The sequence below is a fragment of the Eretmochelys imbricata genome, chromosome 8 (assembly GCF_965152235.1).
Source record: "Eretmochelys imbricata isolate rEreImb1 chromosome 8, rEreImb1.hap1, whole genome shotgun sequence".
In the NCBI taxonomy this organism is placed as follows: Eukaryota; Metazoa; Chordata; order Testudines; family Cheloniidae; genus Eretmochelys; species Eretmochelys imbricata.
Window position 1 is genome coordinate 106,908,558 of NC_135579.1, and position 24,533 is coordinate 106,933,090.

The window sequence follows — 24,533 nt, forward strand, 5'->3', positions numbered from 1 at the left end:
AAAAGACCAGCTTTCACGATCTGTGACATGTTTTTCATTGCTGTGAATCTGGTAGGGCCCTAGCCATTAGTGATTATCTTTGAGAACTCATGGAGGATGGGAAAGATCCCAGAGGACTGGGAAAGGGCAAATATAGTACCTATCTTTAAAAAGGGGAATAAGGACTACCAGAGAATTGCAGACCAGTTTGCTTTACTTCGGTACCCAGAAAGATAATGGACCAAATAAACAATCAATTTGTAAGCACCTAGAAGATAATAAGGTGATAAGTAACAGTTCACATGGATTTGTCATGATCATAATATTCTTTTCTGGCAGGGAAACAAGCCCTGTGGATGGGGGAAAGCAGAAGATGTGATATATCATGACTTTAGTAAGGCTTTTGATACTGTCTTATACGACCTTCTCATAAACAAGCTAGGGAAATATAGCCTAGACAAACATACTATAAGGTGAGTGCTGGGAAAACTCCAGTCAGAGAGTAATTATCAATGTTTCACAGTCAAGCTGGAAGGGCATAATGAGTGGGGTCCCATAGAGATCTGGCCTGGGTCTGGTTCTATTCAATATCTTCATAAAAGATTTGGACAGTTAGATAGGAGTACAGTTATACACTTCGAGGACAATACCAAGCGCTAAGGGGTTGCAGCCATTTTGGAGCACAGGATTAGAATTCAAAATGATCTGGACAAACTAGAGAAATGGTCTGAAATAAATAGGATGAAATTCAGTAAGAACAAATGCAAAGTATTATGCTTAGGAAGGAGCAATCAATTGCACTAATAGAAAATGGGAAATGACTGCCTAGGAAGGAGTATTGCAGAAAAGGATCTGGGGGTTATACTGGATCACAAACTGAGTGAGAGTCAACAGTGTAATACTTTTGCAAAAAAAGTAAACATTATGGGGTATTAGGAGTATTGTAAGCGAGACACGAGAAGTAATTCTTCCACTCTATTCAGCACTGATAAGGCCTCAACTGGAGTATTGTGTGCAATTCTGGGCACAACACTTTGGGAAAGATTTGGACAAACTGGAGAAAGTCCAGAGAAGAGTAACAAAACATGATAAAAGGTCTAGAAATCATGACCTATGAAGGAAGATTGAATACACTGGGTTTGTTTAGTCTAGAGAAGAGAAGACTGAGAGGGGATATGATAACAGTTTTCAAGCACATAAAAGTTTGTTATACGGAGGAGTGGTAAAAATTGTTCTTAACCTCTGAGGATAGGACAAGAAGCAATGGGCTTAAATTGCATCAAGGGCAGTTTAGGTTGAACATTAGGAAAAACTTGCTAACTCTCAGGGTGGTTAAGCCCTAGAACAAACTACCTAAGGAGGTTGTTGTCAGGGACCAGGGGTCTCGAACGCTAGTCCACAGGACTCTCAAGAGTAAGGCAGTCCCAACCTGCCACCCAGTGACCTGCTACCAGCTGCGAGAATAGGCGCTGAGCTCTTGCAGAGGACTTCAGTCATAGGATCTGACTGGTCAAACTCTGGGGATCCTGATTGGCCACTAGCCTCTATTTAACCCATGCACAGGAACAGAACATTATCCCTGCAGCGGGGCTCTTTCTGATATACTTGCTCCTACTGCCTGCAGCTGATCTCCTGGTAACCTGCCCTGCCTGCCTCCTGATACCTGACTCTCGGTTTGCTGTCTGGCCTGACGTGGACTCTGATGTCCTGGTATCGGACCCGGCCTGACTCTTGCTCTGACCTCTTGATCAGACCCCCATGTCACAGTCGTGACAGTTGTAGAATCTCCGTCACTGGGGGTTTTTATGAACAGGTTAAACAAACCCCTGTCAGGGACGGTCTAGATAATACTTAGTCCTGCTTCAGCACCGGGGACTGGACTAGAGACCTCTCGAGGTCCCTTCCAGTCCCATATTTCTATGATGTCTGCCTTGGACGACACTTATATTAACAAGTTGTCCACATATGGATAAACAAACATCCCCTGCCTTCTTAGGTATGCTGCTACTACAGACAGGCACTTTGTAAATACCCAGGACACTGAATCCAAAGGGGAGGACCTTGCACCAAAACCAGTCCTTCCCTACCACAAAGCGCAGGCATTTCCGTTGACAAGGTGTTACTGAAATACGAAAATATGCATCTTTTAAGTCCAGACCTGCAAACCAATCCAGAAGGGAAAGAGAAGGGATTATAGAAGTTAGAGAAAGCTTGTGGAAATGAAACTTTTAAATGTGTTTAATTTCCTTAAATCCAAATTGGGACGAAGGCCCCCCTCCTTTTTTGAAATGAGAAAATAACACAAGTAAACAGTGTTAAAGGTAACACTTGTTCTGAGGTCCAGACGGAGGCAGACCTGTTGCAAGAAGAGGTTCTTTAATACATAAGGAGCAAAAGAAAGATGAAGCGGGAAAGGAAACCTCATAACTGATTTCAGAGTAACAGCCGTGTTAGTCTGTATTTGCAAAAAGAAAAGGAGTACTTGTGGCACCTTAGAGACTAACCAATTTATTTGAGCATGAGCTTTCGTGAGCTACAGCTCACTTCATCCGATGAAGTGAGCTGTAGCTCACGAAAGCTCATGCTCAAATAAATTGGTTAGTCTCTAAGGTGCCACAAGTACTCCTTTTCTCATAACTGATGACATCAAGAAAGCTGAGGTGTTTAATGCCTGTTTTGCTTCAGTCTCCACTAAACAGGGCAATGGTGACCAGAGATTCAACACAAGTAATACTGACAACCCGGGGGAAGGAACATGAGCCAAAACAGAGAAAAAACGGGTTACAGAATATTTAGGTAAGTTAGATGTATTCAAGTCAGCAGAGCCTGAAGAAAGACCATATGCACAGAGTAGTTATCAATGGCTCGCTGTCAAGGAGAGGGTGTATCCAGTGGGGTCCTGTAGAGGTCAGTCCTGGATCCAGTACTAGTCAATATTTTCATTAATGACTTAGATAGAGGAATGGAGAGTATGTTTATAAAATCTGAAGATGACACCAAGCTGGGAGGGGTTGCAAGAACTTTGGGGAACAGGATTAGAATTCAAAACGACCTTGACAAAATGGAGAATGGATCTGAATTCAAGAAGATTAAATTCAATGAAGACAAGTTCATAGTACTTCATTTAGAAAGGAAAATTCAAGTGCACAAATACGAAATGGAGAATTGCTGGCTAGGTGGTCATACTGCTGAAAAGGATCTGGGCATGTGATGGGGTTTACAAGCCCCATATTGAGCACAGGCAAAAGGGAGAGGACAGTCTTCCCTGCTTACAGCAATCAGGCTGATCACACCTGTGCACTGTTGCCAGAAAAGCCAATCATGGAGACATGAACCCACAGCTGTGACCAGTAAAAGAAACAGGCCCATCTATAAAGTGGCATTTGCCAGTCAGGCCAGAAAACCATCTTTGGCTCTGGTTGTACATATCTTTGTCCAGACGGTTCTGAGGTATAGGAGTGCCTTTGTCCATAATACTTCTTGTGTGGATCTGGTCTGCAATCAATATTCTTACTCCTCACTGTGGTCATTCTCGGTTCAGAAAGAACTGGAGACAGCAATACCCTTGGCTGGACAAGGAAACGGGAGAAAAATTCTTCGCTGGGAAAACAGAGGGTGTTTTAGGTGGTGAAACTAGAGGAGAAATTCAGAATTCTTCTAAACATCCTCTCCTTTCTGGAGAAACACATATCTGAGGCTGTTGCATACATCTTCTGCCTGTTCTCTTACTATACCTGATTCAATCTCTTCCTGAACCAGGGATGGATCTGATCTACGAACCTTGACTACTATCTGCTGTGGTGCTGCAGCATTCCCTCATCTCACCAGTTACTTAAGTCTCACCTTCAGAACTGGCTCATCCGGATCCAAGAATATCGAATCACAAAAGCTTATGCTCAAATACATTTGTTAGTCTCTAAGGTGCCACAAGTCCTCCTGTTCTTTTTTGCAGAAAGGAATCTTTCCTCACCTTCCCATGAGGATATATATCATGCATTGGCTCCTTAAATATGTTTTGTTTAGAAAAATCTTTCTCCCATGGATTGGCTCTTTTCAAAGAGGCTGACACTGCTGAGAGCTGTCTTGCCAGTCAAAACTTTATCCAAAAGGTTGTCTGTAAACAAAGAGGCCCGCACCTTGGTGGGTTTCCTTTTCTCATCCTTGTCACCAGATTTTTTGAGCACTAGGTGGAGAGGAGGAAGATTTATCTTTCTTTCTAGTAGACATGTCTGTGCCAGCCTGTGGGCTTTCCTGGAATCTTGTCCTTTCCAAGTTCTGGAGGATTTTGCCAACTGTGCTTCTTGTAAGAGAATTGCTTGAAGCCTCTTTTGTCTTTTCTTCTTTGATCTCATTGTGAACACTGAGCAAACTGAACACTTGGAGGGTGAGTATCCTTCACATAAACATGGGAGGCATCTAGCATGTGTATCTGATGCCAGGAACACTACCAGACAAAATACACATCTTCTGAAATCAGGCTTGTTCCTCAGTTCCATACCAGGTAACTAACTTACTGTAACTATACTATTACCTAACTGACAACAATTTAATTACTTCATAACTAGGATTTAAACCAGCTAACTAATCACAGCTCTGAGGGGATGTTGGCGCCTCACACAAAACCATTCCCCTGCTCAGGGTTAGAAGGAAACGAGGCTTAGGAGCGCCGCATCCTGTTTGTACCCTCACCTTGGAATTTCCCATGTTCACGGAGGACAGGGTGAGGGAGACATGTGAGCACTCCAAAGGCTGCTGCTAGCTAGAGTTCTACCCTTCAGGCTGCGCCAGTCAAAGCAGCCCATGAGTAGGAATAGGCAGAGCACACTCAAAGGAGAAAATGGGGATAAAACCCATTCATCTCACTGAAGTGTTGTGAAAATAAATAAATTAATGTATACGAAGCATTCAAGTACTACAGTGGTGACCCCAGAGACAAGCCAGTGGGGAAATCTGTAATTCTGTCTTCTGAGCAAGGTTTGAAGTGTGCAATAAACAAGGAATAGGGCCACACATTGAACAACAAGGAGAACACAGATTATTGAACAGCTGTTCATTCTGTGAGCATCGTCCATCCTATGCACTGAATGAGGCAGGATTTGTCTGGAAATGACAGTATGTGATTGTATAAGTAACGATTGACCTAATGTAGCTGCACAAAGGGGCTGAATTAAGATTGCACAGGCAGCCTTAATTCTGGCATTTCCTCAGTTTTGAGAGCTTGACCCTGCAATCTTATTTGAATGTAGTTTTTGTGTGTGATATGTATGTTTTGCACCTTCTTCCAGAACAGCTCACATTGACCACTATGGGGACCGGGTATTGGGATAGGGGGCTGTGACATTATTGACATAATCTGGGACCGTATAGATCATTCTTGCAACCAAGGTCCTGTAGTGGCACCAATCTTGTATACAGGGGTTCTAATAAGGTGTCTAAGACGAGGTTATGGTTGGCTGGTTAGGATTATGGTGTCTATATGTGTGTATCATTTTTGTAGTTAAAGTTATAAGTATTGGCTCTAGACTGTCTGTATTTCAAACTTATGCTCTGCTTCTGGGGGACACTCCAGACAAGTGGGTGTCAGCTCTGCCTAGCCTTCTGGGTGGCCCATTAAGGACCCTCAGCTACACAACTGACCCATAGAGAGAAGGCAGACACACCTTGGGACTCAGCCAGGTATGCAGGGACATGCCCATGGACAGAACTCTGAGGTGTTTCCAGGCCATGGGATGGGCAGCTTGTCTTTGGAACAAACAAAGAGACCACATGGCAAGAGACTATACAAACCTGCTGCAGCTCCTCCATCTGGTTTTCAGTCCTGCCTCTTACCTCTGGAGGGACTTTGCTACATTGAAGCTTTGAACCAAGCACTGAAAGACCCATCCCAGCTGGGGATGTTCTCCAGAGACTTGATTTGAATCTGCAGGTTATTCTATCACTGTTGCAAACCTGAACCAAGAACTTGGCCATCACTGTATGTCATTGATTCCATTGAACCCAATTCTAGCTCTCTTCTCTGTCTTTTTCCTTTAATGAATAAACCTTTAGATTCGAAAGGATTGGCAACAGCGTGATTTGTGGGTAAGATCTGATTTGTATATTGACCTGGATCTGGGGCGTGGTCCTTTGGGATCGAGGGAACCTTTTTTTCTTTTACTGGGGTATTGGTTTTCATAACCATCTGTCCCCATAACGAGTGGCACTGGTGGGGATACTGGGAAACTGGAGTGTCTAAGGGAATTGCTTGTGTGACTTGTGGTTAGCCAGTGGGGTAAAACCAAAGTCCTCTCTGTCTGGCTGGTTTGGTTTGCCTTAGAGGTGGAAAAACCCCAGCCTTGGGCTGTAACTGACCTGCTCGAAGCAATTTGTCCTGAATTGGCACTTCTCCGTGGGGTCCCGCCAGAACCAGCCTCGTTACAGAGGCCTCTTGGTCTGATCTGGCCTGGCAACTGCTATATTCCCGAAGAAAAGGTCAAGTTATAGGAGCTGATGAAAGGGTCCTGAGTAGAGTCATACTTACTCTTGTTAATTAGGACATGAACCAAAGCATATTAATCTCTCACATCTCAACACTGAAGATTGGGACCCAATTTGGGATGCAGTTTGGGGCTGTATGCAAAGCCATCACACCACACAGCATGACTCTGTGGTAACTACACCTAAAGCCTTGCATTCAAATTCTGGCCTTCTCATTACCAGAAAGATACTGACCCACTGAAGGGAGTCAGAAGAAGAGGAATAACTGATCACAGAGTTGGAGTAATTAATCTAGGAGGAAAAATTAACGGAACATTAAAATAGCATGGTAGAACACACATAGTCGGCAATGCCAAACGGCCCCCTTGTGTACATGCAGCATTATGATACAGTCTGATTAAATGATCACAGATTGTCTCCCAAATTATACATTATGATATACATGTTTCTTTAAGTCCTCACACACATGGGGATCTTGAAATGTTTTCACTCTGCTCGTTTACACTATGTGCCCTGTTCTAATGCTCCAATCAATCGTTACTGACACACTTTTAATAGGAGAAGTTCTGTTATCAGCACCCCCATACTTCACATTTCCTTTTCAACCAGCAGCAGATGTGTAAACAGACCAAGTTCTGGTGTCGTCTTCTTCCATCCCCTCCGATTTCTGTGCCCCACCTTGCACCTACCCCTCTGCCCATCCGGCCGCTGTTGAAAGGCAGGCCAATGAAGCTGAAAGCGGCCTCCTGGATGAAGTACGGATTCAGGATGCGGATCTCATGAGCTTCTCTTGGGACACGGGTTGCCACTGACTTCCAAAATCCATCAGATGCACTCTAGGGAATGGAGACAGCAAAACAAGCACAAGTGGTTAGATAATACAGATGCCATGTCCCTGTCATCCTCTGAAAATCCACCAGGGACAGCTGTTCTCATTCTCCCCTTGGACACAGCCTTAGTACTGGTCACAGCTGATCAAAAATCATTAGCCAAACATCCAAGAAAATCTCTAACTGATGCCATCTGCCGCATACTCCTCCTGTGTGTGAATCACATTTTCCCATGTCCCACTTCTACCCTAGATGTACTGTCATCCCTCGCTGGGTCATACTTGAATTGGGCTGTACGCTTATAAGGCACTATCTTGCTCTGTAAACTGCCATGCACGCGCACAGTGCAGAATAAAAAAATCCAAACAAACCATAAATAAATAGGACAATTGTGTCTTCCCCATAGATTGGTCCTCCTAGAGTGTTTACTCAGCAAACCTGAGAGACCAGGGGGATGGACACAGCCACTTTGCTTTGGAAGCTGCCCCTATGAGCACTTCTCATTCTGTGCCAAGCTGGCCTTTTCAGAGCTACCCTGGAGCCACTAGCCTCCAGAAATATCCCACAGCTGCAGAGAGTGGAAAGCATAAAAAAGGAGGGAGAAACACAGGACATTGGGATGGGGCCAATTTAGAGAGAACTGTCCTACTCGCCTTCCAGTGTCCTCCCACTGGGAAACTACTTGGAATTAACATGCAATAGAAGAAAAGAGACAGCGAGAACATTCATGATCATAACAAGAACAGAGAGAAGGTGGCTGATAAAATGAGAGATAATGACCGTGGATAGTTTCTCTCCGTTTGAATTCAATAGCCATCCCTTTTCGCATTCACCAAATCTCGCACATGTGAAAGGACGAACTTTTTCTGGGCAACAACTAAGCAGTGCTGAGTGTTTCAGGGATTCGCCCGCTCTTGGCAGACACAGCCCTTCAATGCACAGGTAGCCTTGTCCTCAGCTTCTTTACCGGATTATTCACCCTTAGGAAGACACACCCAGATAGAACATTGTAGGTGTAAAATAAAACTGCTAAAGAAATAATCATGTCTGGGGGATCTAGGCCATGACTACCTGGTAGCGTTCTGGTTCTCTACATCAGAGGAAAGCAGAATTTAAACATGGGAAGAACTAAAGGGCTTTTCACCCATTAGCAGCCACAATGCAATGTAACCACAATGTAACCAGACTTGCTAGGTGAGGTGAGGTGTTTGCCACAGTGACCCGGGAAACTCTTAATCCCGAATGGAAAGGGGATGCAGAAGGTTACAGGCCTCTCGTGGGTCACAGATTTTAGATTAATAGATTAAGGCCAGAGGGGACCATTGCGATCAGCTAGTATGGCCTCCTGCATAGCACAGGCCAGAGACCTGCCTCCAAATAATTCCTAGAACACGTCTTCTAGATAAACATCCAATCTCGATTTAAAAACTCAGCGATGAAGAATCCACCGTGACCCTTGGCAAATTGTTCCAGTGGTTAATTCTTCTCACTGTTAAAAATTGATGCCTTACTTCCAGTCTGAATTTGTCTAGCTTCAATTTCTAGCCATTGGATCAAGTTAGACCTTTCTCTGCTAGACTGGAGAGCCCGTTATTAAATATTTGTTCCCCAGTTAAATACAGACTGTGATCAAATTACCCCTTAACCGCCTCTTTGTTAAGCTAAACAGATGGAGATCCTTGGATCTATTTCCTTTAATCATTCTCAGGGCTCTTCTGGGAACCCTCTCCAATTTATCGACATTGTTCTTGAACTGTGGGCACCAGAACTGGGCACAGGATTCCAGCAGCGGTCACACCAGTGTAAAATCCAGAGGTAAAATAACCTCTCTGATCCTACTCGAGATTCCTGGTTTTGCAGCCCAGGATCACACTAGCTCTTTTGGCCACAGTGTCACACGAAGAGCTCAGGTTCAGTTGATTATCCACCATGACCCCCAAAACTTTTTCAGAGTCACTGCTGCCCAGGCTAGGGTTCCCCCATCTTGTAAATATGGCCTATGTTCTTTGTTCCTAGAGGTATACATTTGCATTTAGCCGTATCAAAACGGATATTGTTTACTTGTGCCCAGTTTGCCAAGCAATCTAGATTATTCTGAATCAGTGACCTGTCCTCTTCATTATTAACCACTCCCCCAAATATTGTGTTATCTGCAAATTTTATCAGTGATGATTTTATGTTTTCTTCCAGGCCACTGATAAAGACATTAAACAGCATAAGGCCAAAACCTGATTCCTGCGGGATCCCCTGGGGAATCAGACCCACTCAATGATGATTCCCCAGGTCTGGGGTGTCCTTTCTAGTTCACCAAAGGGTGTCAGGTGAGGTCTTGAATAAATGCCTGAGCCACTCTGGTCATCAAAATCATTGCGACATGTACACAAACTATACAAGGAGAAATGTATGTATATACGGAAGTTATGTTCCTGAAGTCAGTCGGTACTGGTCACCGCGAAGGTAAAAAACAGGTTTTCTGTCGGACAAGAATGTTTATTCAGCGACCTGTTAATATGTAAATTGAGTGTGAGGACTTCAGAGAGAGAACAAAGGACTGGTTTACGGTGAAAAGTTCCCTCGCCATAGCTACGTCTCTCAGGAGTGTGAAACATCCAGACCTCGCAGAGATGCAGTTAAGCCAACCTAACCCCCAGTATAGAGAGTGCTGGGTCAGGTCAATGGAAGAATTCTTCCACCAATCCAGCTACTGTGTCATGGGGAGGTGGATTCACTATGCAGACAGGACAGTCCCCTCGGCACAGGGAGTCTCCACACGGAAGTGCTGCAGCTCTGCTGCAGTCGTGTTTCAAGTGCAGACAAGCCCTAAGTGTAGACACAGTCGAAGAGAGTGTGAGAGAGATAATAGGGGAGGAAGAACCGTATCTGGAGATGCACTTCAAAGGTTTGCCTGACTGTATGCGGCGAGCAGTGAAGACACCCAGGCACCCTTCATCAAGGAAGAAAAAGACAAGTGCTTTTCCTTCATGGAAAAGAGGTCTCAACCAGACTTGGTTGAAAATGCTGAAGAGAATTTTGGGTGAGACAAAGCTTCAGGAGGTTATCGTGTTAGTTAGGTTTATTCTCTAGAAAGTATTATGATTTTGTTATATATTTAACCATTTGTTTCCTACATTCTTACTCACTATTACTTGAATCTTTGATGATAAACTTACGGTTGTTTTCACTATAAATGCATCTAAGTGCTGTGGTTAAGCAAGGTGGTGGTCCTGAGCGAACCCAGACAAGCTGGTGTGTTCTCTCCTTTGGGAACAGCAGGGCTGGTAATTCTGTCAGTGCTCAGTGGAGAAGGGCTGGACACTGCAGGGAACGCTCTGTGAACTCGGGGGCTGATGTGTGCTACCTGTACAGAGAGCGCGAGGCCTGCAGACGCCTGGCAGGCAGACCTTGTGCTGCCAGAGGCTGGTGGTTTTGGGGAGCTGACCCACAGCAGACACAGACAAAGCTGCCTCACACTAAGGGCAGGTGGTGATGAGGTGCCTCACAACCCTGGATACCCCTAGGGAGCATCAGTCACAGACCTCAAAGGATCGAGCCATGTATTCTGTGATTTCCAGACCAGAAACAACAGAAACACGGACTTCAAATACATATATGCAGCACGTGTCTAGTAAGTACACAACTCCTCCTCAAATGCTGAAGGGCAGGGCCTGGGAGGTACTGCCCAAAAAATGCCAGGTGCATCTAGAACCATTTCAAGTACTTGGAACATTAGCTCTGGACCGTGGCTACTCCCTCCACAATTCCACTACTTTTGTCACAATAAACTCTTGTTATCCCCCCAAAACCACCAAGCTGAATATAAGCACAAGATACAGTGAACTGAAAAACAGTGAAATCCTGCCTGCCTGCCTCCCAAACTGACCTCTGCAGTCAGTTACACATTTCCCTCACTCTGACAGCAAAAAGTACAGACTGCCTGAGTCTTTCATACCCTAGCTGTGGGAAAGAGTAATTGACTGCGGAGTGGAACACTTCATAAATCCAGTGACAGCTGTGCCCTGACAGATAAGGAAGTGGGGCCTTTGACTCATGTCTAAACTGGATTAAGCATCTTTATTTACTGCTTTCTCCAAGTGTGGTGTCCACTTCTTTACAGACCATTGGGAAAACTGACTGTATGAGAACGTACCCACATTTGGGGTAAGAACACCACAAAAAGAACAGCTCCAACAAACACATGCCCCCTATTATAAATAGGGCCCTATCAATATCACAGTCCTTTCCGGTCAATTTCACGGTCATGAGATTTTAAAAATCGTAAATGTCATGATTTCAGCTATTTGAATCTGGAATTTCAGGGTGTTGTAGTTGTAGGGGAAGGGTTGCAAGATTGTTGAGGAGGGTGGATTCACCACTGCCACCCTTATTTCTGGGCTGCTGCTGGCAGGGTGCTGCCTTCAGAGCTGGGTATCTGGCCCACAGCCACCACTCTCCCGCCACCCAGCTCTCCAGGCAGCGCAGAAGTAAAGGTGGGTGGCCATACCACGACCCCCTAAAATAACCTTGTGACCCCCGCTGCAACTCCCTGTTGGGTCAGGACCTCCCATTTGAGAAACGCTGGTCTCTCCTGTGGAATCTGTATAGTACAGGGTAAAAGCACACACACCACCCGATTTGACAGTCCGTGACACTTTTTTCATGGCCATGAATTTGGTAGGACCCTAATCACAAAGGTACTAAACAAAGAGACTGTCAAACCCATTCTCAGCTATTTTAGACTAATCCATCATAAACAGTCACTGCTTCTACCAGCAGGAGGGAATGGGAAGGAAAGGCACCGGAACACCGCACGTGGGGGGACTCATGTTCTGCAGGCCCAGTCTTCTGGAAAAGACGATGCTGCAGGGAACATGGCGGGAGCACTGTGACGAGCTCACGACCACCCCACTGCCCACTTCTCCCAGGTTGTCCTTATTTCGTTTTTTATAGATAGGGACTATATTTGCCCTTTTCAAATCCTCTGGAATGTCTCTGGTCTTCCATGACTTTTCAAAGGTAATTGCTAATGGCTCACATATGTCCTCAGTCAGCTCCTTGGAAACATCATTCTGCGATTTATTAGCATAAGCATTAACACATATTTCAAGAGACCATTCAAGGTGAAGGGGCCTGTTAACACCCCTCCTATCATAGGGGGGAAAGAAAGGGAGGGGTTAAGTGAATTACAGATTGTTGTCATCAGCCATAAACCCAGTGTCACCACTCAGTCCATGATTTTTAGTATCTAGCAGATATTGCAATGATCTTGGGGTTCATTAAACAACAAGCCAGTGAATGAGAAAGGCACAAAACTTTTAAAAACAAACTAGAGAATGTGTGCGGTGAACTGCGGTACACAGCTACATTGCGTTCTCACCCCTTGCTTCTAGGGCATGGCTCAAAATTCCTGTGTTCCTAATACTGTCCCTTATGAGGGAGGCTCTCTAGATTATATTCATGTACAAACATATCTCTACATCTTCCCTCCTAAAAACACCAATGAGCTCTCACATACATATACAGAAACAGCTCACTATTATCTGATAACACATACGTTACCTTCTCAACTCGAGTACATTTCCATAAACCCAGCATGTCAGCTACCAAGAGAGGAGAGGTTACAAGCACCTCACGCTGGAGGGAGTCTTTACCACTCACTTTCCTCAAATACCCCTTTTCCAGGTAGGTTGGCAAATCTCTATGAGACTTGCAGGAGGTTTAATCTCCACTGCTGATCTCAGTATCAACCTTTCATTACAATCTGCCTCATTCTTTTTTTCCTTGGCAGTTTCTCCTCTGTCTGTTGACGATAAACAGTCAGTCAGTTGGTGAATGCCAGAGTCCACATCTACCATCAGTGTTTCAGAACTTTCTGGGATTACCCTAAGGTCTGATCTACACTAGGAAATTAGCAGTTTCCATGGTATGCATCTGATGAAGTGAGCTGTAGCTCACGAAAGCTCATGCTCAAATAAATTGGTTAGTCTCTAAGGTGCCACAAGTACTCCTTTTCTTTTTGCAAATACAGACTAACACGGCTGTTACTCTGAAACTAGGAAATTAGGTCAGTGTCACTCAGAGGTGTGAAAAATCTGCACCCTTAGCAATGCAGTTAAACCGACCTAAGCCCAGGGGCAGACAGTGCTAGGCTAACAGGAGAATTCTCCTGTCAATCTAGTTACTGTCTCTCAAGGAGGCGAATTACCTACACCTACCTACCTACGATGTGAAATTGCAGAACTACTAACTGTAGTCTGTAACCTATCATTTAAATCAGCTTCTGTACCAGATGACTGGAGCATAGCTAATGTGATGCCAATTTTTAAAAAGGCCTCCAGAGGTGATCCCGGCCATTACAGGCCGGTAAGCCTGACTTCAGTATGGGGCAAACTGGTTGAAACTATAGTAAAGAACAATATTGTCAGACATATAGATGAATATAATATGTTGAGGAAGAGTCAACATGATTTTAGTAAAGGGAAATCATGCCTCACCGATCTACTAGAATTCTTTGAGGGGGTCAACAAGCATGTGGACCAAAGGGATCCAGTGGATATAGTGTACTTAGATTTTCAGAAAGCCTTTGACAAGGTGCCTCACCAAAGCAAAGTAAGCTGCCATGGGATAAGAGGGAAGGTGCTCTCATAGACTGTTAACTGGTTAAAAGGTAGGAAACAAAGGTGTGACATTGCACTCCATATGATTTTATGAAAATATGCTAGTGTGTGTGAATATAACTGGAATATGCTTTATGCAAAAGGTCTCTTGTAAGGTATCATTACAAAGCTTATAACCTATTGAGTGTGGTCATCCTATTTGTATGAATGTATCAGTCTTGTACTTGTAACTAGAAATATGAAATATAACTCTGAGATCCTATCATAATTATGCAAAGTGTGGGCCATTAATGGTGGTTTGGAATCTTGATGGCTCCCATCAACTAGGACAATTGGTTGTAAATGGCTCTGTTTACTTGCAAGCCTTCCTGTGAGTCAGGCCAGGAAGAATGAAGGCTTGGGGTCTCACAGGACATGTGACTATGTCACTTGGTACTGGAATCCATCTTAAACCTGGTGCTTTTCCATTTAGAAGGAGGGGTGGGAACCCAGAGAGAGACAAAGGATTCTTGCCTTGTGCTAAAGCTATAGAAGGGGGTGGAACAGAACAAATGGGTCCCAGTCATGTGGAATCCCCTGCTTTTCACCTAAGATGCCTGCTGAAATTAACAAGGATTGTACCAGGAGAAAGGATTGGGCCCAGACTAGGAAGGAGTCTAGTCTGTGAAAGAAATTTATTGGAACATCTCGGAGGGTGAGATTTACCTGCATTCAGTTTCTTAATGTATTAGGCTTAGACTTGCATGTTTTGTTTTATTTTGCTTGGTAACTTACTTTGTTCTGTCTGTTATTACTTGGAACCACTTAAATCCTACTTTTTATATTTAAAAAAATCACTTTTGCTTATTAATTAATCCAGAGTAAGTAATTAATAACTGGGGAAGCAATCAGCTGTGCATCTCTCTCTATCAGTGCTATAGAGGGTGGACAATTTATGAGTTTACCCTGTATAAGTTTTATACAGAGTAAAACAGATTCAGTTGGGGTTTGGATCCCATTGGGAGATGGGTGTCTGGTTGCTGGAGACAGGAGCACTTCTTAAGCTCTTTTCAGTTAAGTCTGCAGTTTGGGGGCATGTGGTTCAGACCCTGGGTCTGTGTTGGAGCAGACGGGCGTGTCTGGCTCAACAAGGCAGGGTTCTGGAGGCCCAAACTGGCAGAGAGAATGGGCTCTGAGGTAGTCTCAGCACATCAGGTGACAGTCCCAAGGGGGTTTCTGTGATCGAACCTGTCACAAAAGGGTAGGTATAAATGGTCAGTTTTCAGAATGGAGAGAGGTAAATAGCAGTGTCCCCCAGGGGTCTGTTCTGGGACCAGTCCTATTCAACATATTCATAAATGATCTGGAAAAAGGGGTAAACAGTGAGGTGGCAAAATTTGCAGATGACACAAACTTACTAAAGATAGTTAAGATCCAGGCAGACTGCGAAGAGCGACAAAAGAATCTCTCAAAACTGGGTGACTGGGCAACAAAATGGCAGATGAAATTTAATGTTGATAAATGCAAAGTAATGCACATTGGAAAGCATAATCCCAACTATACATACCCACACTGTCAAAAGTTTTTTTCATAAGGTTCATTATTATCCCTATAGACCGTTCCAAAGTCCATTCACCGGAAAACTGAAGCCCAATATTGCTAAAGACTTCATCTGGGGTTCCACGTCTGGAGAAAATTCCCTTCACGCCAGCTATCATTGATTTACTGCCAGTACTATGCGGCGTGCACATTTCTGGATACAGAGAACAATAATCTGTGACTATTAATTAATCCTTTGACTGCCAGGTAAGCAAATCAGTGCCTACTTTCTCATAAGGCCTTTGTGGGACTGGGCAAGGTCTCAGCACCTCTGCCTGTTTGAATGGCTTGATTTCAAGCATGAAAGCAATTTCCAATCACGGAGTTTGACCCATGGCCAGTACATCACTATGAGTCTGTGTCCCTATGTTCATCCTGTTTACAAAACTATAATGGCTCATTTGAAAACTTATAATTTGCCAATTATTGTCCTGGTAAAATATGTGACAGTGGGACCCCACTGGAAACGCCTGCTCAATGATGATTTCTCCATGTATTACATTTTGAGACCTATCAGTTATCCAGCTTTTAACCCATTTAATGTATGCCATGTTAATTTTATAATCATTCTATTTTTTTAATCAATATTTTATCCAGGAAAAAGTTAAATTCCTCACAGAAGTCTAAGTCTATTACACCAACATTATTATCTTTGTCAACCAAACTTGTAATCTCATCTAAAAAGTATCAAGTTGGTTTGACAGGATCTATTTTCCATAAACCCATGTTAACTGGCATTAATTACATTACCCTTTTTAAATTCTTTCTTAATTAAGTCCCATATTAGCTGCTTCATTATCTTGCTTGGGATTGATGTCAGACTGCCAGGTCTATAGATACCCAGGTCATCCCGTTTACCCTTTTTAAATATTGGCACAACATTAGCTTTCTTTCACGTTGTTCCAAAAATTATTGAAAATCAACAATAATTCTCCAGCAAGCTCCTACGCCAGCTCTTTTAAAACTCTTGGGTGCAAGTTATCTGGACTTGCTGATTTCAAAACATCTAACTTCAGTAGCTACTGTTTAGTATTCTCCTGAGAGACTAGTGGAATAGAAGGCATTTATCATATGCTATGACTATCTCATCTGTTTTTTCCACAAATACACAACAGAAATATTTTATATGTATCAGTAGAGATCTGCTAGAGATTGGCTGAGAAAACAAAATCTAAGCATGTGCTTGCTCAAGCCCTGGGCTACAGGGCTGGAGCAGAACTTTCTCTGCAATTGCTCCACCCCAACTGCCTTTGGCTACTGAGACACGGTCATTGAGAGCAGGGAGACTCTCTCTCTCCTGTACTCTCAATCGTATTGCTGCACTGACACTGAGGCAGCAGGGAGGAGGTGGTGCAACCTGACTGGAGTGAAGAGGGATGAAGAGAAGAGATGGGTTGGCTGAGGATGGAGAGACAAGGGCAGCATGGGACACTTGGGAGTGGCGGGAGTGAGGGACATGGGGTCTGTAACCACTAACAACACTCCTCTTCAGAAGCTGGAACATAAGCAGGGAGTCCTGATTCCCAACATTTCTCTGCTGCCAGTAAACAACTGTGAAACTTACCCGGCACCGCATATGAATGAGGATGACAGAAAGAAATCCTGAATAGCTACTGACTTAGCGAGCACCATCCTGTGCACAGAATGAGGTAGGAGTACGTGATCCTGTAACTAAAATGAGCTCAAAGGGGTAGAAGCCAGGTTACACGCACAGCCTGAATTATGGCCTTTCCTAACATTTGAGTGCTTGACTTTGCAAACAATCTAAAAAGAGCAGTAACTATCTCAGAGGCAACACAGAACTGTTGATAGTTGCGGGGGGTTGGGGCCTGTGACTGCCCCATGCATTGCTTAGGGGCGTAGAACAGAAGTTTTTCAAACTGTGGAGTGCACCCCACAAGGCGGCATGGAGGAACATTGTGGGAGGAGCAGCGAAGCCTGGTGGCTATGCCAGGCAGCTCAGCCAGCCCCACGAGGCAGGGCTCAGGGAGGGAGTGCCACTTGCACCCCGACTCACCTTAGAAGCTGTAGCCAAATGGAAGGCAGGGCTGCAGTGTGAGGGGAGCAGTTTTCCCTGGGCAGAGCTCCTGCTACAGAAGTGGGAGAGCGGCCTCTGCCCTGGGAACAGGCACGGGGCATCCACCCCAGGGCAATCGGGAAAGCAGGCAGTGGGAAGTGCAGCAGGGAAGGAGAAGCAGCCCCATGTAGCGAGGGGGGATCAGCCCTTAACCAGCTGACCTGCTACTTCCCCCTTCCCCACACTGGACACATGGGGAGTGCTGCCATCAGGGGGAACGGCTGCCTCCTCGCTGCAGGGCGTCCGGGTGAGAGGCAGCCCGAGGCCTTGCCCACTCCCATTGCCCTAGGGGGCAGAGTCTGCAGTGGTCCCTCTGGATGCGTCCCCTTGGAACATTGAGCTGCTGCTAAATAGAAGGCAGAAATCGGGGGGCATGTGTCACCTCTGAATTATCGATTGCCTGGAGTACATCTCCAGCAGTTTCTGCACAGGTTACAGGAGTTAAATGGAAACTGGTTTTAAGCTACAAACAAAACCTTAACCACCACCAAAGCTTTTTGCTTTGCACTTTTCATAAAAAGGTGACTTAAAAAACATAACAGTTTAGTTTAACCTCCCCTCTTGCCTGAGGCTATCGGGACCAGAGCTTCAGAGTGGCCCCTTACAGAGCAATGTTAGCAGCCTGAGGTTTGTGTTTCACTTTAGTTTTACAAGTATTTTCTATGTCAGCCTCTGGGCTTCTTGGTTCCTAAGAACAAACCACCCTCAAAACCAGATAAGGCCTCACCTCTGGTAGCCAAATAAACTGCTATTACTGGGAAACTGGCAGCTGCGCACGCCCTCGCTCATTGTCAAGAGTCATCCGCCAAAGGAAGGGCCCTGGGGGACAGCCCTTTACGAAGAGCACTCACCCGCTGATGGCCAGTGGGACGTAAGGGGCGAGGCAATCAGCTCAGGCACCTGGGGGGCAGAAAGTTCAGGGCCTTGGAGATGGTTGCCAAGACCCCATATTGCAGCCAGATGAAAGCAAGTCTCCAGGTGCAGAGCACAGGTGCTCCATGCGTTCACGCGCTCACTTGGCACAGCGGGATGCCAAGGAGGAAGTGTAATGGGAATTTGGCTGAAGGTGGGGTCCTGTGGGTGGAGAGGACCGCAGGGCTGAGCTGAGGTATTCACCAGGGAATGGAGGAATTTGTGGGAAGTAGCTAATGGTTCCCGCACTCCCTGGGAGGTATCCAGCAGAGGGCTCTGTGATCAGATTGACACTGAACAGCTAAGCAGAAGTTGTGTCAGTCTCCCACCCACGTGGCTGTTCGGGCATCTGGCTGCTCCTGCTTTTGGAGGGCTCTCTGCATTCCTCACTGCAGTGCTCTCTCGCCATTTGCAAGTTATTACATCAGGATTTCCTCACAAGAGTGACAGAGTGTGAGAAAGACAGCCCTACACACGAAGGGGAGATGGGAAATTGACAGCACCCGTACGGAAGCCAGGTGTGACGGCCAAGCTCTCCTTCCTCCCATACTCCCGTGCCGTCCCTGAATTACAGCCTTAACGGGCTTCCCTCTGCAGCCCTGGGAGTAGGCCCTGCACCTGCACTGCCCTGGAATGACGCAGAGAGCAAGGCTGAGTGCACTCATTTGAGCAAAGCCAGCTTGCATCTGATTGTTCTAAAATGTCAGCATTTCCTAGGCTGCTTTGCAAGGTCTCAAATGCTGCTGTTACTACGCATTAAAGGGCACGTGTCCGCATCCCCCAGAAACAGAACCACAAGTCAGGCTGCAGCCATCCTGGGCCAGCGTGGAACTCTCACCATCCCACATACATCTGTGTGGCTTTACCAGACTCTGGGTGTTACTGGGGTGAGGTTTAACCCAACAGCAACAATAGAACAGGTTTACAAGGGGCAGAAAAGCCAAAGGGAGTAGACTGGAACAGGAATGGGATAGAGGGGAAGGGGAGATGCCACAGAGGATTCTGCTACACGTGGGTGGCCCTGCAAGAATAGCTGGGCAAATACCGGTGGTGTTCTCAGATAGCTTGGGGTAGATACAAAATACCTGTGGATATTACCCAGCTCTGGGCGAATCACCTGCCTGATTTGGTGTTTTCAATATGGCTGTTCCTCTGGCCCTTTGTTAGTGCTACTTCCCTAGCTGCCTTTGTCTCTTTCTCAGCTCCTTGTGGCTCTGCAACGGTTCAGGAGTCTCCCTTTCATCTCTCACTATCTGCCTCATCTCACTCCCTTCCACTTCTTGCAGCTCCTCCTGCGGAATCTTTTCTCTTTGAAACCTTTTCCTCGGGAATTTCACTACACTGAATCTGGGAAGAAAATACAGATGGTCAGAAGAGCGCTCCTCACCTTGCTACGTGTGCAGCAGGCGAGGTCTCAGGATTGTCCTTCTTGGCAGAGAGCTGAACTAGTTCCTGTCCCACAATTACTGGCGTTCTCCCCTATATGGTTTGGTTCTGCAAACCCAGCCGTTTTGCGATGTCTCTCGCGGTTTGTGGCTTGTTCGCCAGCTCCCACAGGCACACTGCACTGCACCGCACCACCACAATGCAAACCACAGGCAGCCTGCTACGAACGCCGCCAGCTTTCCGGAGTTGGTAGCGTGCTCCACGCCTCCTTGCTGCCGGCGTTCAACCAGGGCAGCCACGATCCTGTCTCGTATAGATGTGCACTTGATTGGACACAGCTGTTCAGTGAAGTTTCCAGAGCAATTCCTTTCTCCCCCTCATGGAATCCCAGCACAGAATAGGCCAGGGCAGGCTCAGGCTCCCGTTGCAGGATGCCGGTTGCGGGGTTTGCAGGAGGACGTTTTTGCTTATTATGATGTCCCATGCAGGTCCGGGGCAGCTGAGGAGGCGGTATCCACTGTTCAGTGTCCTGAGTTCATCAGTCATCTCCCGGAAATCCAGGGAGATGACTGATGAATCCAGGAAACTGAGCAGCAGATACGGCCCCCTCAGCTGCCCCACAACCTGCACGGGGCATAGGAAAAGCTCAGGTGGTTCTTTGGGAAGAGACGCACTTTTTCCGTGAGGCGGCTTGGGGTCTCAGAAGGGGAGGCGAGGTGCTGCTGGGAGGGGGTCTGGCCAGCCAGGGGTCCTCCAGCCGTGGGGGGGGCCCTTGGCCATCCTGGGGGGTCCTCTAGCTGTAGGGGAGGGGTGGGGCCTCTGGTGGAAAGAGGCCTGGGGGGACTAAGCTTCCCCAAATGGGGGCTCCACCCGCTGCCCATGAATCCTCTCCTTCTTTAGGCTGAAAGGAGGGAAACAGGACAACTGACAAGCACCATCCACATTTCTCTGCAGCCAGGTTCATGAGCTCCTTCCGGTTACCCCCTCCAGCCCTGGGAAAGGCACATCTGGGTAGAACAGGCCACAAAACCAAGTGAAGTCAACAGAGCAAGACGTCCAGTGTAGAGGCACCACACAGCGGGCAAGTGGGAGAAGGATCTGAGCTGGCTGAGCCCCAGCCCAGAGGCCAGTCACAGCACTCTTAGCAACAGCAGTAGATCCCAGCAGAGCGAGGGGCGATGCTGCCTTGCCCATGGGGACACAGTGAACCCACTGAACCTAGGAGCACTTGCCCTGCAAGGGAAGCAAGCAGGACACTTGTTAAGGGCATGGGCAGTGGGTGAACCCCTGGCTAGGAGGAGGCTAGCTCCCTTCTGCACCCACCAGAGGCCAGCCTCCCCAGTGCCCCCAGCATTCTGCCCCCCCAGCCCCAGAGCGCTGGGCAGCACTGCTGGGCCTGATCCCCAGCCGGCATGCCCCAGCCTCCCTGGGGTGTGCCATGGGGCCCCGACCCCCGGCTGGCTAGCCTCCTCGCCTCTGAAGGCGCCCCCTAGCTGAGCTGCCCGCCCCAGCGCTGGGCAGGCAGATCGGCCCTGGCCCCAGCACCAGGACGGTGGGTAATGTGACGCGGCACGGCCCCCGGCCTGCCTGCCCCAGGAAATGGCAGGCAGGATGGGGCCTGAGGGTGGAGCATGGGCAGGGGGATCTCAAGCTGTTTGGGAAGGCAGCACCTTCCCGTGCCTACAATACCCCCCGCCCATGGTTAAGGGCATCTAAGTCTGAGTGTTTTCCTGTAAACACAAACGTCCTGGGGGCTGGGGAGTTCCCAGCAGCATTAGGAGGGCAGGGTCAGCAGAGGGAGGGGTATGTGCTCAGTAGCTACAAATGCTATTCCTTGAGGGATGGACCTGGGGGCCCACTCTCAGTATAGGGTTCAAGGTGTAGTTTTCAATCCCCCAGAGGAAAGACAGGGGGATTTTAAACAAGAGAAAATAACCCTCCAGGCATGTGAACTACACACCCAAGTGGCTGTGAGGCTGTATTCTTTCCCTCTCTCTTCCCTACCCTTGCCATCCCCTCCTGTGTCTATCTGCTTCCCTCAGACCACTGACTGGGTGCCTAAGGTAATATCTTCTATTGGACTAACTTCTGTTGGTGAGAGACAAGCCTTAGCACCTTTCCCAGCCCTGAGGAAGAGCGGTGTATGGCTCAAAAGCTTCTCTCTCACACCACAGAGACGTTGGTCCAATAAAAGATATGACCTCCCCCATCTTGTCTCTCTAGTATCCTGGGACCGACATGGCTCCAACATCACTGCACACATTGTCAGCTACCTGGCTCCAGCTGCCCTGTAACATGCTCTGCACATCTTTAGCACTAGCTAAACAGTGAATAAATAGGCAACGCGCGCCAACCCACAAGCACAACCTGGGGGGGCCAGACTACACTGCAATGTTGGCCCAGCAGGGCAGGGTTGCATAGGGGCCCTTCCCTTTCTTCTCCAGAGCCTGTTTCAAAGGGAGGGCCAGCCCCACTCAAAGCCTGGGCCCTCTTCAGAGCCCAAACAAACCCCCGTACTTCCGTTCCTGCAAGCGCGTCACCTAAGGGAAGCACGGTCACACTTTTTCATAGAATCATAGAATAACGGAGTTGGAAGGGTCCTCTGGAGGCCATCTAGTCCAATCCCCTGCCCAGAGCAGGACCAATGCCAACTAAATCATCCCAGCCAGGGCTTTGTCAAGCCTGACCTTAAAAACTTCTAAGGAAGGGGATTCCACCACCTCCCTAGGTAACGCATTCCAGTGCTTCACCACCCTCCTAGTGAAAAAGATTTTCCTAATATCCAACCTAAACCTCCCCCACTGCAACTTGAGACCATTACTCCTGGTTCTGTCATCTGCTATCACTAAGAATAGTCTAGATCCATCCTCTTTGGATCCACCTTTCAGGTAGTTGAAAGCAGCTATCAAATCCCCCCTCATTCTTCTTTTCCGTAGACTAAACAATCCCACTTCCCTCAGCCTCTCCTCATAACTCATGTGTTCCAGTCCCCTAATCATTTTTGTTGCCCTTCACTGGACTCTCTCCAATTTCTACACATCCTTCTTGTAGTGTGGGGCCCAAAACTGGACACAGTACTCCAGATGAGGCCTCACCAATGTCGAATAGAGGGGGACGATCACGTCCCTCGATCTGCTGGCAATGCCACTACTTATACATCCCAAAATGCCATTGGCCTTCTTGGCAACAAGGGCACACTGTTGACTCATATCCAGCTTCTCATCCACTGTAACCCCTAGGTCCTTTTCCGCAGAACTGCTGCCTAGCCATTCGGTCCCTAGTCTGTAGCGGTGCATGGGATTCTTCCGTCCTAAGTGCAGGACTCTGCACTTATCCTTGTTGAACCTCATCAGATTTCTTTTGGCCCAATCCTCCAATTTGTCTAGGTCCCTCTGTATCCTATCCCTGCCCTCCAGCATATCTACCACTCCTCCCAGTTTAGTGTCATCTGCAAACTTGCTGAGGGTGCAATCCAAGCCATCCTCCAGATCATTAATGAAGATATTGAACAAAACCGGCCCCAGGACCGACCCTTGGGGCACTCCGCTAGATACCGGCTGCCAACTAGACATGGAGCCATTGATCACTACCCGTTAAGCCCGACAATCTAGCCAACTTTCTACCCACTTTGTAGTGCATCCATCCAGCCCATACTGCTTTAACTTGCTTACAAGAATACTTTGGGAGACCGTGTCAAAAGCTTTGCTAAAGTCGAGGAATAACACGTCCACTGCTTTCCCCCCATCCACAGAGCCAGTTATCTCGTCATAGAAGGCAATTAGATTAGTCAGGCATGACTTGCCCTTGGTGAATCCATGCTGACTGTTCCTGATCACTTTCCTCTCCTCTAAGTGCTTCAGAATCGATTCCTTGAGGACCTGCTCCATGATTTTTCCAGGGACTGAGGTGAGGCTGACTGGCCTGTAGTTCCCAGGATCCTCCTCCTTCCCTTTTTTAAAGATGGGCACTACATTAGCCTTTTTCCAGTCGTCCGGGACTTCCCCCGATCGCCATGAGTTTTCAAAGATAATGAACCAGGGCGTGCGATCTAGTAGCTTCTGCGACTTGCTGGAAGAAAGCCTCGTCCACCTCATCCCCCTGGTCCGGTGGTCTATAGCAGACTCCCACCACGACATCACCCTTGTTGCTCACACTTCTAAACTTAATCCAGAGACACTCAGGTTTTTCTGCAGTTTCGTACCGGAGCTCTGAGCAGTCATACTGCTCCCTTACACACAATGCAACTCCCCCACCTTTTCTGGCCTCCCTGTCCTTCCTGAACAGTTTATACCCATCCATGACAGTACTCCAGTACTTTTTAATGAGGAACTCCACCTCACTCAGCTAGGACAATCTGGTAAGGTGGAAGAACCCAGCCATGAATTGCTTAAAGCACGTCTCTCTGCCTTCCAATAGTAAAAGCAGTGGGGCACTACCAGAAAACTGATAAAGGCCCCCATATCTCCCATGCTCCCCACTCCTCCATCCTTATCGAGCACAATGGCTCCTTGGCTAGTGAAGGTATGCAGTTCCCCCCCCCCCCGTCTTACCTTCCTAAAGCAGATCACCTGCCCCATGGCTGGGGAAAACACTTCTCCAGTAAGCCAGCGTCTGACCTCTGTACCTTATACTGACACCATCACCCAAGGTCCCCTCCCAGTCACGAGCTGAATCTTTGCA

The 24,533-nt window shown here is 47.0% G+C and overlaps 1 protein-coding gene across 1 annotated transcript in view; it reads right to left on the bottom strand.

Annotated features, from left to right (window-relative positions):
* ST3GAL3 (ST3 beta-galactoside alpha-2,3-sialyltransferase 3) overlaps positions 1–24,533 on the bottom strand; it is a 355,813-nt gene that overhangs the window by 44,124 nt on the left and 287,156 nt on the right. The window contains exon 10 of the mRNA XM_077823827.1: positions 7,146–7,292. Within this exon, the coding sequence (XP_077679953.1) occupies positions 7,146–7,292 (147 nt within the window). The remainder of the gene's footprint in view (positions 1–7,145; positions 7,293–24,533) is intronic.